This window comes from Cervus elaphus, chromosome 4 (assembly GCF_910594005.1).
Source record: "Cervus elaphus chromosome 4, mCerEla1.1, whole genome shotgun sequence".
NCBI classification, from domain to species: Eukaryota; Metazoa; Chordata; class Mammalia; order Artiodactyla; family Cervidae; genus Cervus; species Cervus elaphus.
This window is the reverse complement of record NC_057818.1, coordinates 26,752,387-26,771,997: the sequence shown is the minus strand read 5'-3', so window position 1 is coordinate 26,771,997 and position 19,611 is coordinate 26,752,387. Positions and strand designations below refer to the sequence as shown.

Sequence of the window (19,611 nt, the reverse complement as noted above, 5' to 3'; positions counted from 1 at the left end):
GGGGCCTGTAGATATCGAGAAGTGTAAGCTGGAACGAGGAGCTATCTGAAACTGAACCGAACCCACACTGACCACAACAGCTCCAGAGAAATTCCTAGATATATTTTTCCTTTTTTTTTTAAGTTAAAAAAAATTTTTTTTCTTTTTTCTTTTTTTCTCTTTTATTTTCTCTTAAAATTCCCTATTACTCCCCCATTACTCCTTAACTTTCATTTTCATAGATTTTTACGATTTTTTTAATTAGGAAAACATTTTTTTCTTTCTTGTTTTTTTTCTTCCTTTTTCTCTTCTTTTTCCTATTTTTCTTTTTCTCTTATTTCCTTTTAAAGTCCTCTATTACTCATCTACTACTCCTTAATTTTCATTTTCATTACACTATAACCTTACAAAAAAAAAAGAGAGAAGCCCTATTTTTAAACCAAACTTCATATCTATTTCTAAAATTTTTTTGTGTTTTGGTTTTTGTCTTTAATATTGTATTTTTAAGAGTCTAACCTCTACTCTAGATTTTTAATCTTTGTTTTTCAGTATATGATATAAATTGTGGACATTTAAGAATCCAATATTCAGTTCCCATTTTTATTCAGGAGCATGTGGATTACTCTCTCCCAATCTTGACTCTCCGTTTTCTACCTCAGAACACCTCTATTTCCTCCCTCCCCCTTCTCTTCCCAATCCAATTCTGTGAATCTCTGTGGGTGTTCTGGGCTACAGAGAACACTTAGGGAACAGAGAACTGCATAGATCTGTCTCTCTCCTCTTGAGTCCCCCTTTTTCTCCTCCTGCTCATCTCTATCTCCCTCCTCCCTCTCCTCTTCTTCATGTAACTCTGTGAACCTCTCTGGGTGTCCCTCATGGGGGAGAATCTCTTTGCCATTAACCTAGAAGTTTTATTATCAGTGCTGTATAGTTGGAGAAGTCTTGAGACTACTGGAAGAATAAAACTGAAATCCAGAGGCAGGAGACTTAAGCCCAAAACCTGAGAACACCAGAAAACTCCTGATTACATGGAACTTTAAGTAATAAGAGACTGTCCAAAAGCCTCCATACCTACACTGAAACCAACCACCACCCAAGAGCCAATAAGTTCCAGAGCAAGACATACCACGCAAATTCTCCAGCAACGCAGGAACATAGCCCTGAACATCAACATACAGGCTGACCAAGGTCACACCTAACACATAGACCCATCTCAAAACTCATTACTGGGCACTCCACTGCATTCCAGAGAGAAGAAATCTAGTTCCACGCACCAGAACACCGATGCAAGCTTCCCTAACCAGGAAACCTTGACAAGCCAATCATCCAACCCCACCCACTGGGTAAAACCTCCACAATAAAAAGGAACCACAGACTTCCAGAATACAGAAAGCCCACTCCAGACACAGCAATCTAAACAAGATGAAAAGGCAGAGAAATACCCAACAGGTAAAGGAACATGAAAAATGCCCACCAAGTCAAACAAAAGAGGAGGAGATAGGGAATCAACCTGAAAAAGAATTTAGAATAATGATAATAAAAATGATCCAAAATCTTGAAAACAAAATGGAGTTACAGATAAATAGCCTGGAGACAAAGATTGAGAAGATGCACGAAATGTTTAATAAAGACCTAGAAGAAATAAAAAAGAGTCAATTAAAAATGAATAATGCAATAAATGAGATAAAAAACACTCTGGAGGGAACCAAGAGTAGAATAACGGAGACAGAAGATAGGATAAGTGAGGTAGAAGATAAAATGGTGGAAATAAATGAAGCAGAGAGGAAAAAAGAAAAAAGAATCAAAAGAAATGAGGACAACCTCAGGGACCTCTGGGACAATGTGAAACGCCCCAACATTCGAATCATAGGAATCCCAGAAGAAGAAGACAAAAAGAAAGGCCATGAGAAAATACTCGAGGAGATAATAGCTGAAAACTTCCCTAAAATGGGGAAGGAAATAGCCACCCAAGTCCAAGAAACCCAGAGAGTCCCAAACAGGATAAACCCAAGGCGAAACACCCCAAGACACATATTAATCAAATTAACAAAGATCAAACACAAAGAACAAATATTAAAAGGAGCAAGGGAGAAATAACAAATAACACACAAAGGGATTCCCATAAGGATAACAGCTGATCTATCAATAGAAACCCTCCAGGCCAGAAGGGAATGGCAGGACATACTGAAAGTAATGAAAGAGAATAACCTACAACCTAGATTACTGTACCCAGCAAGGATCTCATTCAGATATGAAGGAGAATTCAAAAGCTTTACAGACAAGCAGAAGCTGAGAGAATTCAGCACCACCAAACCAGCTCTTCAACAAATGCTAAAGGATCTTCTCTAGACAGGAAATGCAGAAATGTTGTATAAACGTGAACCCAAAACAACAAAGTAAATGGCAACGGGACCACACCTATCAATAATTACCTTAAATGTAAATGGGTTGAATGCCCCAACCAAAAGACAAAGATTGGCTGAATGGATACAAAAACAAGACCCCTATATTTGCTGTCTACAAGAGACCCATCTCAAAACAAGAGACACGTACAGACTAAAAGTGAAGAGCTGGAAAAAAATATTTCACGCAAACGGAGAACAAAAGAAAGCAGGAGTCGCAATACTCATATCAGATAAAATAGACTTTCAAATAAAGGATGTGAAAAGAGACAAAGAAAGACACTACATAATGATCAAAGGATCAACCCAAGAAGAAGATATAACAATTATAAATATATATGCACCCAACATAGGAGCACCGCAATATGTACGGCAAACGCTAACGAGTATGAAAGAGGAAATTAATAGCAACACAATAATAGTGGGAGACTTTAATACCCCACTCACAACTATGGATAGATCAACTAAACAGAAAATTAACAAGGAAACACAAACCTTAAATGACACAACGGACCAGCTAGACCTAATTGATATCTATAGGACATTTCACCCCAAAACAATCAACTTCACCTTTTTCTCAAGTGCACATGGAACCTTCTCCAGAATAGATCACATCCTGGGCCATAAATCTGGTCTTGGAAAATTCAAAAAAACTGAAATCATTCCAGTCATCTTTTCTGACCACAGTGCAGTAAGATTAGATCTCAATTACAGGAAAAAAATTGTTAAAAATTCAAACATATGGAGGCTAAATAACACGCTTCTGAATAACCAACAAATCATAGGAGAAATCAAAAAAGAAATCAAAATATGCATAGAAATTAATGAAAATAAAAACACAACAACCCAAAACCTATGGGACACTGTAAAAGCAGTGCTAAGGGGAAGGTTCATAGCATTACAGGCTTACCTCAAGAAACAAGAAAAAAGTCAAATAAATAACCTAACTCTACACCTAAAGCAATTGGAGAAGGAAGAAATGAAGAACCCCAGGATTAGTAGAAGGAAAGGAATCTTAAAAATTAGGGCAGAAATAAATGCAAAAGAAACTAAAGAGACCATAGCAAAAATCAACAAAGCTAAAAGCTGGTTTTTTGAAAAAATAAACAAAATTGACAAACCATTAGCAAGACTCATTAAGAAACAAAGAGAGAAGAACCAAATTAACAAAATTAGAAATGAAAATGGAGAGATCACAACAGACAACATTGAAATACAAAGGATCGTAAGAGACTACTACCAGCAGCTCTATGCCAATAAAATGAACAACTTGGAAGAAATGGACAAATTCTTAGAAAAGTATAACTTTCCAAAACTGAACCAGGAAGAAATAGAAGATCTTAACAGACCCATCACAAGCAAGGAAATCGAAACTGTAATCAGAAATCTTCCAGCAAACAAAAGCCCAGGACCAGATGGCTTCACAGCTGAATTCTACCAAAAATTTAGAGAAGAGCTAACACCTATCTTACTCAAACTCTTCCAGAAAATTGCAGATGAAGGTAAACTTCCAAACTCATTCTATGAGGCCACCATCACCCTAATTCCAAAACCAGACAAAGATGCCACAAAAAAAGAAAACTACAGGCCAATATCACTGATGAACATAGATGCAAAAATCCTTAACAAAATACTAGCAAACAGAATCCAACAACATATTAAAAAAAATCATACACCATGACCAAGTGGGCTTTATCCCAGGAATGCAAGGATTCTTTAATACCCACAAATCAATCAATGTAATACACCACATTAACAAATTGAAAGATAAAAACCATATGATTATCTCAATGGATGTAGAGAAAGCCTTTGACAAAATTCAACACCCATTCATGATTAAAACTCTCCAGAAAGCAGGAATAGAAGGAACATACCTCAACATAATAAAAGCTATATATGACAAACCCACAGCAAGCATCACCCTCAATGGTGAAAAATTGAAAGCATTTCCCCTGAAATCAGGAACAAGACAAGGGTGCCCACTCTCACCACTACTATTCAACATAGTTTTGGAAGTTTTGGCCACAGCAATCAGAGCAGAAAAAGAAGTAAAAGGAATCCAGATAGGAAAAGAAGAAGTGAAACTCTTGCTGTTTGCAGATGACATGATCCTCTACATAGAAAACCCTAAAGACTCTACCAGAAAATTACTAGAGCTAATCAATGAATATAGTAAAGTTGCAGGATATAAAATTAACACACAGAAATCCCTTGCATTCCTATACACTAACAATGAGAAAACAGAAAGAGAAATTAAGGAAACAATACCATTCACCATTGCAACAAAAAGAATAAAATACTTAGGAGTATATCTACCTAAAGAAACAAAAGACCTATACATAGAAAACTATAAAACACTGATGAAACAAATCAAAGAGGACGCAAACAGATGGAGAAACATACCGTGTTCATGGATTGGAAGAATCAATATTGTCAAAATGGCTATTCGACCCAAAGCAATGTATAGATTCAATGCAATCCCTATCAAGCTACCAATGGTATTTTTCACAGAACTAGAACAAATAATTTCACAATTTGTATGGAAATACAAAAAACCTCGAATAGCCAAAGTAATCTTGAGAAAGAAGAATGGAACTGGAGGAATCAACCTGCCTGACTTCAGACTCTACTACAAAGCCACAGTCATCAAGACAGTATGGTACTGGCACAAAGACAGAAATATAGATCAATGGAACAGAATAGAAAGCCCAGAGATAAATCCACGAACCTATGGACACCTTATCTTCGACAAAGGAGGCAAGGATATACAATGGAAAAAAGACAACCTCTTTAACAAGTGGTGCTGGGAAAACTGGTCAGCCACTTGTAAAAGAATGAAACTGGAACAGTTTCTAACACCATACACAAAAATAAACTCAAAATGGATTAAAGATCTAAATGTAAGACCAGAAACTATAAAACTCCTACAGGAGAACATAGGCAAAACACTCTCCGACATAATTCACAGCAGGATCCTCTATGACCCACCTCCCAGAATATTGGAAATAAAAGCAAAAATAAACAAATGGTACCTAATGAAACTTAAAAGCTTTTGCACTACAAAGGAAACTATAAGTAAGGTGAAAAGACAGCCCTCAGAATGGGAGAAAATAATAGCAAATGAAGAAACAGACAAAGGATTAATCTCAAAAATATACAAGCAACTCCTGAAGCTCAATTCCAGAAAAATAAATGACCCAATCCAAAAATGGTCCAAAGAACTAAACAGACATTTCTCCAAAGAAGACATACAGATGGCTAACAAACACATGAAAAGATGCAACATCACTCATTATCAGAGAAATGCAAATCAAAACCACAATGAGGTACCATTACACGCCAGTCAGGATGGCTGCTATCCAAAAGTCTACAAGCAATAAATGCTGGAGAGGGTGTGGAGAAAAGGGAACCCTCTTACACTGTTGGTGGGAATGCAAACTAGTACAGCCACTATGGAGAGCAGTGTGGAGATTTCTTTAAAAACTGGAAATAGAACTGCCATATGACCCAGCAATCCCACTTCTGGGCATACACACTGAGGAAACCAGATCTGAAAGAGACACGTGCACCCCAATGTTCATCGCAGCACTGTTTATAATAGCCAGGACATGGAAGCAACCTAGATGCCCATCCATAGACGAATGGATAAGGAAGCTGTGGTACATATACACCATGGAATATTACTCAGCTGTTAAAAAGAATTCATTTGAATCAGTTCTAATGAGATGGATGAAACTGGAGCCCATTATACAGAGTGAAGTAAGCCAGAAGATAAAGAACATTACAGCATACTAACACATATATATGGAATTTAGAAAGATGGTAATGATAACCCTATATGCAAAACAGAAAAAGAGACACAGATGTACAGAACAGACTTTTGGACTCTGTGGGAGAAGGCGAGGGTGGGATGTTTCAAGAGAACAGCATGTATATTATCTATAGTGAAACAGATCACCAGCCCATGGATGCATGAGACAAGTGCTCGGGCCTGGTGCACTGGGAAGACCCAGAGGAATCGGGTGGAGAGGGAGGTGGGAGGGGGGATCGGGATGGGGAGTACATGTAACTCCATGGCTGATTCATGTCAATGTATGACAAAACCCACTGCAATGTTGTGAAGTAATTAGCTTCCAACTAATAAAAATAAATGAAAAAAAATTAATAATGAAATGTAACATTTTTGCTACCCCAATTTTGTCCACACACATCATGTTATGTTATCATTGCCTGGTATATCCCTGGTCCCAGCAGATGGTGAGCCTGGGGGAGAGGGGTGGTGGAAGCAGCACCTGGGCCTCCTCCCTTCATGGGGAACCCCAGGCTGAGAAAGTCTGCCTCAACATAATCTCTGCGCATGTGGGATTGATAGAGGGCAGATAGACAGAGGTTGGGTATTGGGTGGATGGAAGGATGAATGGATGGATGGTCAGGTGGATGGCTGGATAAAAGGACAGATAAGTGTATTCATGAGCAAATGAAATGGAATATAAAGGAATAATGAGCAGATGGACAGACAGAAGGATGAACGGATGGACAGATGAGTGAATGAACAGAGATAGACGGGTGGATAAAAGAACAGCAGACATTCCCACAGGAGGATGGGAAAATCTACCAGGTTTCTTCTTTAACAGAGGTGGGAAAGCCAGGTCAGGGCCTCAGATGCACTCTTGCTGGAAATGTTCCCACCTTGCAGTTGGCAGGAATGTCGGGGTCCCCCAGGTCCTCTGCAGGCTGCCTCTAGGCTCTGGGACCAGGGAGAAAGGCAGGAGTGGTCAACCGCGACCCCTGGTGGTCACGAAAGGAATGACCGCCCCAGGATCTGGCTTGGCAGCTCTGGCCATCCTGGCCAGCTAAGGAGCCTCCTTCACCCTAATTCCAGGCGCTGACCTTCTGACCCATAGGCTGAGGTTCCCATCTAATGTCCTTGGACAGTTCACAGCACCAATGGTGTGTGAGGCGGTGGATCAGGCATTCACTCACAGTCTGAAGGGCCTACTCCTGACCAAGCAACACTTATCTCTCTCTGACCCCTCAGAGCAGTCTTGGAAATAGCAACTAGGACGGCCCCCATTTTACAGGTGAGAAACCTAAGTCTCAGAGGGGCCTCGAGAGGCTTGCCAAGGTCTATGGTGAGTGAGTTGCAGAGCCAGGATTTGAACTCAGACTGTCTCAGATTCTCTCCTAGGCTAGCTCCCTGCCTCCCTGACAGATCCTGCTGGGATGACAATTGTGGCTGACTTTCTGAGCATCCCCAGTGGGTCCACAGTGCAAATACACATGGCCCCTGGCTCCACGGAACTCGCCTTCTGGTGGGCTTGTGCCCAGCCCCTCACGGTTCTGATAAGGAGTCAGAAGCTGATGTGAACCTCAGCTCCAGCTCTGAGTAGCTGTGTGACCTCGGGCAAGTCACTTAAACTTTCTGTGCACCAGTCTCCTCATGGGTGGAATGAGTCTGACGACAATCAAACTTACGTTACATGGTTGTGGGGAAAATTAAATGAGCTAATATATGTAGGAAGTATCGGGTACATAGTAAGGGTTCCCTCTCACCATTATGAGCGAGAGAAAGGGGCTCAGAGGAAGAAAAGCCTGAAAACTCCCAGGTGTAGCCATGCCACGCTCACTTTCATTGTTTTTCAGAAACAAATGGAGACGAGGCTGGGCAGCAAAATGCGGAAGGTGGTGGCTGTGGGTTCTGTGGTGATGGTAGCGGTGGAGGACGTCTTCCAGAAGCCTTTCTGCTTCTGCCTACAGAGCCCCGGGGACCGCAGACCTGCGAGGGGACATCGACTTCCCACCGGCTCACACCCACGGCGCAGGGCCTGGTGCCCACAAGGTGGTCAAATCTCAGCTAGATGTGTCCCCAGTCAGAGACCACAGTGCAAGACCTCAGCCAGTCAGCGAGTGGCGAGCCTTCGGACTGCAAGGCTATCTTGGATTTCTTTTTATCCCACACCCCTTCTTCTCAGGTTACCAGTGGCACTGCATAAAGCACAGCCTTTAAGTCAGCGGTCCCCAGCCTATTTGGCACCAGGAACTGCTTTCATGGAGGACAAATTTTCCACAGACCGGGGTGGGGAGGTATGGTTTGGAGATGATTCAAGAGTAAAAAAGTGAAAGTGTTAGTCACTCAGTCGTGTCCAACTCTTTGTGATCCCATGGGGTATAGCCCACCAGGCTCCTCTGTCCATGGACTTCTCCAGGCCAGAATAGTGGAGTATTCCCTTCTCCAGGGGATCATCCCAACCAGGGATCGAACCCCGGTCTCCTGCATTGCAGGCGGATTCTTTACCGCTGAGCCACCAGGGTATATTACATTTATTGTGCACAATATTTCAGTTATTATTACATCAGCAGCCCCCACCCCCCCGCCCTGAGATCATCAGATGTTAGATCCCAGAGGTTGGGGACCCCTACTTAAGTTATATTCCCTGAAGCCTAACGTATGTAACCTGGACAAACATATGACTAAGGAAGAGACCCAAGATATGTGGGAACATAGCAAAGAGTTTCTAAGGTGTAAAGAAGTGAGTAAATGGAGATCTCAAAGTCTATTAGAGGAAATGCATTAAGTGACCCTAGGCTAAATTACTTTAATGACCTGACTTTCCTTTCAGAGTAAGTGGCCGCTGCATACGTCTCTCAGGGTTTTTGAGGTGAAGCCATGGCATGTTATCTGGCCAGAGCTCTTTCAATTTTTTGGAAATGCCAGTTCATGGTTTTTGCTCATTTTTCTCCTAAGTTGTTTATCTTTTCTTACTGATCCATAGGGGATCTTGATACTAACTCTGTGCTTACATCTTTTCCCAAATATGGCTTGTCTTTTCACTTCCTTTAAGGTGTATTTTGGGAAATAGAATTTTATTTTATTGGAGTATAGTTGATTTAAAGTGTTGTGCTAATTTCTGCTGTACACCAAAGTGATCAGTTGTACATATACATCCATGTGCGTGCTCAGTCACTTCAGTCATGCCGGACTCTTTGAGACCCAATGGACTGTAGCCCGCCAGGCTCCTCTGTCCATGGGGACTCTCCAGGCAAGAATGCTGCCATGTCCTCTTCCAGGGGGTCTTCCCGACCCAGGGATCGAACCCAGGTTTCTTGTGTCTCCTGCATTGGCAGGTGGATTCTTTACCACTAGCACGACCTGGGAAGCCCACATATACATACACCCACTCCTTTTTTAGATTCTTTCCCCATATAGGTCATTACAGAATATTGAGAAGAGTTCCCTGTGCTTTACAGGAGATCCTTATTAGTTATATTTAATCTAAACAGTAGTATGTGTATGTCAACCCAGTCTCCCAATTTATCCCTCTGCTGCCTCCCCCCAGTAACCATGTTTGTTTTCTACATCCGTGACTCCGTCTCAAACACAAATGAGCATGTGGTCAGTTGCATCCATCTTTTCATCATGGTTAACACTTTTTTGATGTTTTCTTTAAGGGTTCTTTTCCCCACCTTGAAGTCAGAAAGATGTTAATATATATTTTCTTCTAACAGTATTGAAGTTGTGCTTTTGACGTGTAAACACTTAATTCATCTAGAGCTGATTCTTGTTTTTTGGGTTTTTGTTTGTTTGTTTGTTTGTTTGTTTTTTAGATTTTTGGCCACTCCGCAAGGCATGTGGGATCTTAGTTCCCCAATCGGAGATTGAACCTGCGTCCCCTGCAGTGGAACCCCGAGTTTTAACCACTGGACCACCAGGGAAGTCCCTAGAGCTGATTCTCGAGTCCACTGTAAGGCAGAGATTCAAGTGGACTCCTTCTCACGTGTGTCACCTGCTCCACACGGTCCCTCCCCTTCCCTGGTCTGCCAGCTTCCACTATCACGTACCAGAGTCTCACATATGCCTTCTCCTGTTTCCAGGCTCTCTTTTCCATTCCTTTGGTCAATTTGTTTATCCCAGTGACAAATTTCCAAACACGTGGGGATTTTTAAATTACATTTTTTGTTATTACTAGCTCCACTTCATCAAGTTCAAAGAATAGGGTCTAATAGCAATTCTTTGCAAATTTTTTTTTTGAAGCTTGCTTTCTAATCTAGTCTACTGTCAGTTTTTAAAAATAGCCCTTAAGCGCTTAAGGAGACTCTGATTATGGGAGACAAAATTCAATTAATGTCCATTACATCAAATCTGTTTCTTATATCATTCAAATCTTCTGTTTCTTGGCTAGTTTGTTCAGCTTTGCCATCTGTAATTAAGAGAAGCATCTGAGGGACTTCCCTGATGGTCCAGTGGCTAAGACTCCATGTTCCCAATGCTGGGGATCCCAGTTCGATCCCTGGTTAGGGAATTAGATCCCACATGCTCCAACCAAGACCCAACACAGACAAATAAAATAATAATTTTTTTTAATAAAAGAGAGACAGAGGCATTTGAAACATCCCATGTTGCTGGAGGATTTGTCAGCTTCTCCCTAGTTTATCAATTTTTAAAAGTCAGATTGGTTGAAGTAAACTTGCAGATGATAAAATTCACTTTTTACATGATATGGATATCCACAGCTACTGTCATGAGGGAAGGGCAAAGGCTGTGGAGCCAAGAGAAGGCCCCAGCCTAGCTTTTGAGGTAGGCGATAGATGGGGCCCCTGGGCTGGACAGCTGGTGTTTGTCAAGTGGAGTAAAACTGAAGCTTTGTTCTCGCCCAGACACTCCAAGGACAAAGCTAGTTGCAAAAGCTGAGCTCTGCTAAAGTAAAGAGATAAGCCGCCTGCTCCTGAGGTCAGGAAAACTTTCCTATCTGCACACGTGCATGTATGTAATGTCCAGGAAGGACATTGGGGAGCAGGAAGGAGCAGGAAGGCTCCTTGGGGGTCAAAAAGGGAAGGGGCACCCTCCATAATAAACATGGAATGCACCCACAGGCCTCTGCTGTAGGATCCACCTTAGCAAATAGTTGCACATGCATCTTGGGGAGGGTGCCAGGACCAGTCAGGTATAAAGAAAAAATGAGGTAACTGGCCAAATGTAAGCAAAGACCTGGAGGGACTGTCCTATAGAAGTGGTCTGAATCGCCTCTTTACCACGCCCCATTCAGGACATCAGCACTCCTCTCCAGGCATGTATCTCTGCCTGGCTTCTGTCTTAAATAAACAAACTGCTTCTGTGTGCATTCCCACACCATATGCTGTGTTTTGAATAATAAACTTTGTACCTGTTTTTACGGTTTTTGTCTCCTTGAAACATTCTTGCTTTCAAATGGGAGGAAAGAGCCAGGTCACTTTGCTTCTCAGCTCCACCCCTGGGGACTAGGATTCCTGGTTTTCATCCAGGGTTACCCAGGTTTGATTCCTGGACAGGGAACTAAGATTTCTCTTCAGGACCGCTCACTGCTATCTCTCCAAAATCAGCTTTACCAGTCAAGAGCAGCTTCCTGGTCCAGACAGAGAAATCAGGAGAGGCTGCCAGACTGAGGTCATTAGGGTGTGTTGTCATCTTTCTGCAAATGAAAGACCTGAGGGACAGTGTTCCTGGAAGCTTGTACAAGGCCTGGAGGTGAGAAAGGACCTGTCAGAGAACGTGAAGTGGTTGAGTATGGCAGGAACAAGGAGGACAAGGAGGAAATGGTGGAAGAAGGGTGGGAGACGTGAGCACAAGTCAGACGCCCAGGGCCTTTCGAGCTCCAGTGGGAAGTTTGACTATGAGGAGGGGAAGGGTATGGAAGGGTGTCAGCAGAGAACATGGGCAGCTTACAGGATGAAAAAATTCCCTCTGCTTTGGAGTAAAGCTCAGACTGGGAGTGGGAAGCCAGGGAGGGCTGTGGAGAGGAGGATGGAGGCCAGGTCTGGACCATGGTTGATGGGAGGGGCGCCAGAAGGCAGAGCCCTCGAGCATCCTGGTGGCAACCTTGACTGACAAGGGGAGCCCGGGAAGAGAAGCCCTGAGTGGAGGTCAGGACTCACCCAGGCGGCAGAGGGTTCCCCAGTTGGCACACAGTGGATAGGTGTGAAGGGTAAAGACTGCACGCCCCAGACCCCCGCGCCAATGCTCCTTCCTAACAACATAAACTAAGCCTGTGCGCCCCACTGCTGAGCCCCCATGCAACAACTAACTACTGAAGCCCAAGAGCTCTAGAGCCCATGCTCCGCAGCAAAGGTCACCACAGTGAGAAGCCCATGCACCACAACTAGTACTAGTGCATCGCAAATAGTGTACACAGTAACGAAGATCCAGAGCAGCCAAAAATTATATTTAAAAAAAAAAAAGCATGTTGCCAGGCTTAGCAAAAGAACTAAAGAAAAAATAAGCAGATGGAGATCAATAGGATGAAATTTGAATTTCAGATAAACAGTGAACTTTTTTTGTATCTGTCCCCCAAATTGAGCATCTTGGGTTTTATTGGGCAACCCTCATTCAACACTCCTCCCCTTGTACACACTATGCCTTTCTGAAAAAACAGCAGCAAAGCAACACAGAAACTGCTAGTCTGTGGCCTTCCTGGCATCGGCTTGTCATCCCTCACCAGGTGCCTCCTCGGAGTCTCTGGCCCTGAGCAGCGGCCCTGCCCAGACACCACCCACTCCATCTTTCTGCTAAGTCTGGAAGCCCCTGAGAGTTGGGCCCGGTGTGGAGTACAGGCAAGGCCAGGACCCTGCTGGGAGTGAGAGGCGGACACAGAGGCTCCCTCATCCCTGCCCCCACACCCAGCTGGGGCATTTCCGGGAAGTGGTCCCTACCCAGAGCCTGAGCCCCAACCAGGCTCAGGGCCACATGCCTGGGGCTGTTTCCTAGAATTACTAGCCCCATTCTGTGGCCACATCCTCCGTTGGGCAGCCCAGGCTTGGTAGGATCTAACAGCCCAGGTCCGGGCTGGGGTGGGGATGGGGGAGGGAGCTCCCAGGCAAGGCCCTGCTTTACTGGTCTGCGGAGTCAGCCTGGGACACTGCTCCCTGGAGCTGCCCAAGAGAGGGGCCGGAGATTCCCATGATCCTCGGCACCCTCATTGGAATGGGGGCCCATCCCAAGGCCTGGGGAGCCTGGTACAAGCCAGGGCTGGCCAAACCAGGGGAGCTTGGATGGGGGCTCACATCACGCTGAGAGAGGCAGGGGGACACTCTGCCTGGAGTCAGAGTGGGAAAGAGACCTTCTCTGTGGGAAAACTGGAGAGATTTCATGGGAGACACGATAACTGAGCCGCTGAGAATTCACTAGATCAGAGAATTGGGGAACGGAGGGGTAGGGTGATTGGTGGCAATGGCCTGGAGGCTGTACCACATGGAGAATGCTCCTAAAATGACCAAAGGCCAGCAAGGCTGGGACAAAGGCAGCTCTGGGGAAAGTGGCAAAGCCAAGGGACACAGGATGTGCCCAGAGAGGAGCTGGACCTGTGAGGACGAGCAGACCTGGACCTTAGGTGGATCGGCCTCTGAAACTCAGGTGGCACTGCTAACAATAACAACAAAATATGAATGATGGCAGTAACCGTTTACTGAGCACTTACTTACCCTCTGCTAAGCCTCTTTATATGGGTCATTTTATTTAACCTTCTAAGTAGGTGTTACTATTACCCCTATCTTACAGAAGGGAAAACTCAGGCACAGACAGATGGAATGGTTTGTCCATGGTCACACAGCCAACAAGTGACAGGCCTGGCACTTGAGCCCAGGCCGTCTAGCCCTGGAATTAAACCACTCGCCACCTCATGAAAGGCTATTCATTTAAGAAATGAACAGAGGGCAGAGGGTCCCCCCGGGAGAAAAGGGATCTGGCTCCAATTCCCGCCCTGTGATGTTCAAAGTCATCAAAATCTGTCTGATGGCCTGGAGCCAGTCCCTGAGAACTATCCCAGCCCACTGCTCTAGTGCAAGATGCCCAGAGCGCAAGACACTGAGAGCCAGAGCGGACGGCTGTGTTGGGAAAGAGAAATGGCCATCCAGGCAGGGTGGCATTCCCCCTGCTGGTCACTCAGCACGCACAGTCCTGGAGGCAGGGCCTCTCCATCTGGTGTGTTGTGTCCACAGACAGGCAGGCAACCACAGCATCTCCAGACGTGGTTTTGGACCCAATGGCTTCCGATGTGGGCAAACATCGCCCCCTGGTGGGAAGTCTGGGAAATGCACTGGCTTCAGGAGTGGTCTACTCGACCTGTTAGGACAGGTCAAGGGCAATGGTGATTCTCTACAACAGTGACGGCTAACATAGCAAATGAGAAGGAAAGAAGAGTGTGCAGCATGACAAAAGACTTGCATAATTTATACCAACTTATAAATACTGTAGGTGCCTCCCAGCTCCAAGAGAACAGACCAACAAATCTGAGATTTAGAACACACATCCTCACACCTTACCAGGGGAAATTCAAACCCGCCCAGTCATCAAAATGCCTGGCCACTGGAGCTCAGATGGAGGAGAATGAGGCACTCCCCTCCCACCTCCAGGAAGTCCTATGACCTCAGTCACTAGTTTAAATGGCCTATAGGGGTCTGGGGAGCCCTGGAGGAGGAGCTTCTGGGAAGGACAGGATTTTCTGATCTTTGGGAAAGGTGGGCTTGGAGTTAGTCCTCATAATCTGGGAGCAAAAGGAAAAGAAACTTTGGACACAGGCTGATGAGGTCTCAGACACTAGGTGGGTCTCTAAGCACTGGGTTGGGGACCCCCGGCCTGGGATGACCCTCTCCCCAAGGAAGGAAGCAGGGCCCAGCAGGCCTTTCCAGGACAGGCTGGTCAAGACCCTGTCCCCGGCTGCCCTCGGCCAGCTGCCCCATCCCACTATGACCTCTTCCTCCCTGGTCTCATTCAATCTGCATAGAGCTCTGGGACAGGGCAAGACCAGAGCCATCTGTCCTAATGTCACAGATGGTCAGTGAGGGTCAGTGAGAAATGACAGGTCCAAGGTCAGACAGGGAGACTCAGAGCCAGAAGCCGAAACATGACCTTTTGACTCTGCGACCAGTGCTCTGGTCACAGGCTTGGCCAGCTGGGCCCAGGCACCAGGGGCGAGTTGGCTGCCCCCAGGTGGGGTTGACCTGGCATTCGGAGCATAATGCCAGAGGAGGTAGAGCAACATCCTGCCCTCTGGGCCTGGGGAAGCCATGGAGGTGGAAAAGGCCCCCAGGAGGTGACAGTGACCTCTGGCCTCCAGCAGCTGGCCTGCCATCTTCTCTTCTGCAGGCACCCAGAGAGTCTCGGAGCTCCGGGCCAGAAAGTCCAGGTAGTCCAGACTACTGCACCATCTGGGAGGAGGTGAATACCTCCATCTCTGCCTCGGCCTCTGCCTCTGAGCGGCACCTCTGAGAACAGAACCACAGGAAGAGGAAGAAACCTGCAAGGAAAAGACTGATCAGTGGGAGCGTCACAGAGCAGCGTGGGGCCTCCCTCCAAATCCAGGCACCTTCTGGGTCGGGGCTAGTTGGGCCTCCCTGACGCCCAGGAGTAATTCTCAGAACCCTCACTGTAGGAAGTCAAAAGGGATGGCGCGTAGGAGCTGGAGGACCAGGCTGCACAAGCCCATAGGTTGCCTTTGTGCAAATTACAAGGTGGCGCCCCCTTCTTGTGGGCTGGTGTAGCCCCAAACCAGACTGTCAGGGGCCAAATTTCAGCCCCCTCGACCTGGAGCCCTTCAGCAGTAGACAGTACCTGCTGTCCACGATCCACCACCCCACCAAGGGTCTCCCCCATGCCATCCACAGGCCCTACCGTAGAGCGAGTTGAAGATGGTGAAGAGGAAGAGCTGGGGCAGCAGGAAGACGCTGAAGGAGAAGAAGGCCAAGGCCCAGGTGGTGCCCAGCAGCACCGTGAGGCCCAGCACGGTGACGGTGTCCCGGCAGGCCCGGGAGCCCGGCACCTTCTCCCGCGCCCGCAGTTTGTTGAGGACCCTCAGCGCCCAGGCCAGCACCACCAGGTTGAAGAGGGACGTGAGGCCACCATAGCCCATGACCAGGACACGGTGCACCCAGGAGTTCTGCACCCAGCATCTGCAGAGGAGGGGTAAGCGCCGGGATGGGTATGGCTCCCAAGGCCCGAGGCGGGGAAGCCACAGTCTCCTAGGCCTCTGGACTGTCTCCTGAATCCTGTCCCCATCATTTCTTGCCTGACCGCACACATGGCAAAATCCTGAACCTGGCTTCCCAGCCAGGCCACAGGGGGTGGGGGTGGGGGTGGGGGAGTGGGTAAAAATGGGTGAAGTGGGTCAAAGGTACAAACTTCCATTTATAAAATAAGTAAGTCTTGGGGATCTAATGTACAGTATGATGACTACCGTTAATAATACTGCATTGCAGGGGAATTCCCTGGCGGTCCAGCCATTAAGGGTCTTTCTTGGAAAAGACCCTGATGCTAGGAAAGATTGAGGGCAGAAGGAGAAGGGTGTGACAGAGAATGAGATGGTTGAGTGGCATCACTGACTCAATGGACATGAGTCTGAGCAAACTCCCAGAGATAGTGAAGGACAGGGAAGCATGGCATCCACAGTCCATGGGGTCGCAGAGTCGGACATGACTGAGCAACTGAACAACAATAACCACCAGTGGTTAAGACGCCACACTTCCACTGCAGGGAGCACAGGTTCAATCCCTGGTCTGTGAACTAAGATCCCACATGCTGTGAAGTGCGGCCAAAAAGTTAAAAATAAAATAAAAACAAAATAAATAATAATACTGCATTGCATATTTGAAAGTTGCTAAGAGAGTAGAGTTCTCACCACAAGAAAAATAAATTCTATAACTACATATGGTGACGGATGTTAACTACATGTATTGCAATGGTCATTTTGCAATATATATATAAATATCAAATCATTATGCTGTATACCTGTAATTAATATAGTGTTATATGTCAAGTGTTATATGGGCTTCCCTGATAGCTCAGTTGGTAAAGAATCTGCCTGCAATGCAGGAGACTCCGGTTCGATTCCTGGGTCAGGAAGATCCACTGGAGAAGGGATAGGCTACCTATTCCAGTATTCTTGGGCTTCCCTTGTAGTTCAGCTGGTAAAGAATCCACCTGCAATGCGGGAGACCTGGGTTTAATCCCTGGGTTGGGAAGATCCCCTGGAGAAGGGAAAGACTAACCACTCCAGTATTCTGGCCTGGAGAATTCCATGGACTTTATAATCCATGGTTGTAGCAGAGTTGGACACGACTGAGCGACTTTCACTTTCACTATATGTCAATCATACTTCAACTTAAAAAATAAAACATGTAAAAAGATTTTGTAAAGAATACATACATATGTAGTAAGGGTTTTTTAAAGGCAAGTGAATGAAAGTCACAAAATCCAGGGTGAGAGGAGATAGGGAGAGGTGAGGAAGACTCAGGAGAAGCCAGTTTTTAGTGGGCCGGGAGGTGGGGTGCTCACTAACACCTCTGCATTGACCCACTTCCTGTCCTATGGAAATGTCACTTCAGTTATTTTGCCCATGTCAGCAAATTATATGATAAAAACACACATTCAAAGAGTCCTAAGTCACACTTCCTCAGAGAAACCACCCGACCCTCACAGTGAGAAGAATTAATCTCAACTCAGCCCCACTCTCAAAAGTCATCTCCAACACCACAGTTCAAAAGCATCAATTCTTCGGCGCTCAGCTTTCTTTTTTTTGAACTGTGGTGTTGGAGAAGACTCTTGAGAGTCCCTTGGACTGCAAGGAGATCCAACCAGTCTATCCTAAAGGAAATCAGTCCTGAATATTCATTGGAAGGACTGATGCTGAAGCTCCAATACTTTGGCCACCTGATGTGAAGAACTGCCTCATTGGAAAAGACCTGATGCTGGGAACAAATGAAGGCAGGAGAAGGGACAACAGAGGATGAGATGGTTGGATGGCATCACCGACACGATGGACATGAGTCTGAGTCAACTCCAGGAGTTGGTGATGGACAGGGAGGCCTGGCGTGCTGCAGTCCCTGGGACCACAAAGAGTCGGACATGACTGAGTGACTGAACTGAATTGAACAGCCCCACACGGTGCCCAGAACCCTCACTTCCCAGTGGCTAGGGTGGGCAGAGGTTGGGGACCAGGGAGTCAGCCTGCCTGTGACCAAGTCCCACCTCTGCCTGCCCCCACTGGGTCTCCTTGGGCAGGGCTCCTTAGCTGCCTGTGCCTCGGTTTCCCTGACAGTAAACAAGGGCTGACAATAGGACCCGCTCCTGCTGTGAGGATCAGTCAGCCCTCAGCAGGCCTGAGCTGATCTCAGTCAGGAGAGGGGAAAAGGCCACACGGCCATCTGCTGGTGATGGGTCTACAGGGGGTTATTAAGCTGTTCCTTCTGTGTCGCCTGTTAGAAACATTCCATCACAAGGGAAAGATTAATGTCCTAGGGCACAGGAAGGAGGGGCAGAGTCTGTCCCTCAGAGCCCCCCAGAGACCCCCTCCCGCCACACACACGCTGTGCCCGGCCCCTGGGGTGTTCCAACCCCCACAACACTCTCTTCTCGGGCCAGGAAGGTTTGAGGGCTGGCAGTGCCATCCTACGCACAGCTCGGGGGTGGGGGCCGAGCCAAGAGAGTGAGCAAAGCAAGGTGATGAGGAGAAAGGAGAGTCGGCACAAGCTGAGCTCCACCGCAGAGCCTGAGAGCCGGAGCGGGTCTGGCCGACAGCTGCCAGCAGGCAGGTGCTTCCTAAAGTTAGCCGGCGGCTCGGCGATGTAATAACTCGTCCAGCGGGAGACCTTGGGGATCCAGCGGAAGGGGCGTGGCAAAGCCGCCTGGAAACCACGCCCACTGGAAGCCCCTCCCGGCCCCGCCGCCAGCGCCCCGCCCACAGGACGCCCCATCTAGAGCCCCAGGATCTAGTGACCCTGCTGCCAGAGCCGGGGAGCCTGCCGCAGCCTTGGGCGCACTCACATGGACGTGGTCTTGAAGACCGTGCTGTTTCCCCGGCTGTCGGAGAGTTGGATCTTGAAGGGTCCGTAAACAGAGCTCTTGACGGCAAGAAGGAGCAGCACCAGGAAGGCCGGGAACCCTGAGGAGTGGGACAGAGGCTCAGAGTCTTGTCAGGAGATCCCAGAGATGAGCTGCTACAATAGTTCTACTGGGCAAGTAGTGGGGAAGGAAAGAGACTGCTCTGACCCCCCAGCCGCTGTCAGTGTGGTCCAGTGGTTAAGAATCTGTCTGCCAATGCAGGCGACGTGGGTTCGATCCCCGGGTCGGGAAGATCCCCTGGAGAAGCAAATGGCAACCCACTCCAGTATCCTTGCCTGGGAAATCCCATGGACAGAGGAGCCTGGTGGGCTATAGTACACGGAGTCACAAAAGAGTCGGACACAACTGAGCGCCCATGCTCGCACA

At 46.6% G+C, this 19,611-nt stretch overlaps 1 protein-coding gene and 1 pseudogene across 5 annotated transcripts in view; one reads left to right on the top strand and one right to left on the bottom strand.

The window, feature by feature from the left end:
• The first annotated feature begins 8,054 nt into the window (after nucleotides 1-8,054).
• On the top strand, nucleotides 8,055-8,971 carry LOC122692726 (annotated as a pseudogene).
• Nucleotides 8,972-10,722: 1,751 nt separating this feature from the next.
• The window catches only part of ADGRG5 (adhesion G protein-coupled receptor G5), a 30,749-nt gene continuing 21,860 nt past the window's right edge, over nucleotides 10,723-19,611 (bottom strand). For 3 of the 5 annotated variants that reach the window (XM_043898574.1, XM_043898575.1, XM_043898571.1), the window contains 3 exons: nucleotides 19,168-19,285; nucleotides 16,021-16,298; nucleotides 10,723-15,646 (listed from right to left, as the gene is read on the bottom strand). In XM_043898574.1, the coding sequence (XP_043754509.1) occupies nucleotides 15,546-15,646; nucleotides 16,021-16,298; nucleotides 19,168-19,285 (497 nt within the window). In that variant the 3' untranslated portion in view covers nucleotides 10,723-15,545. The remainder of the gene's footprint in view (nucleotides 15,647-16,020; nucleotides 16,299-19,167; nucleotides 19,286-19,611) is intronic. The other 2 variants (XR_006340501.1, XM_043898572.1) reach the window with 2 other exon arrangements.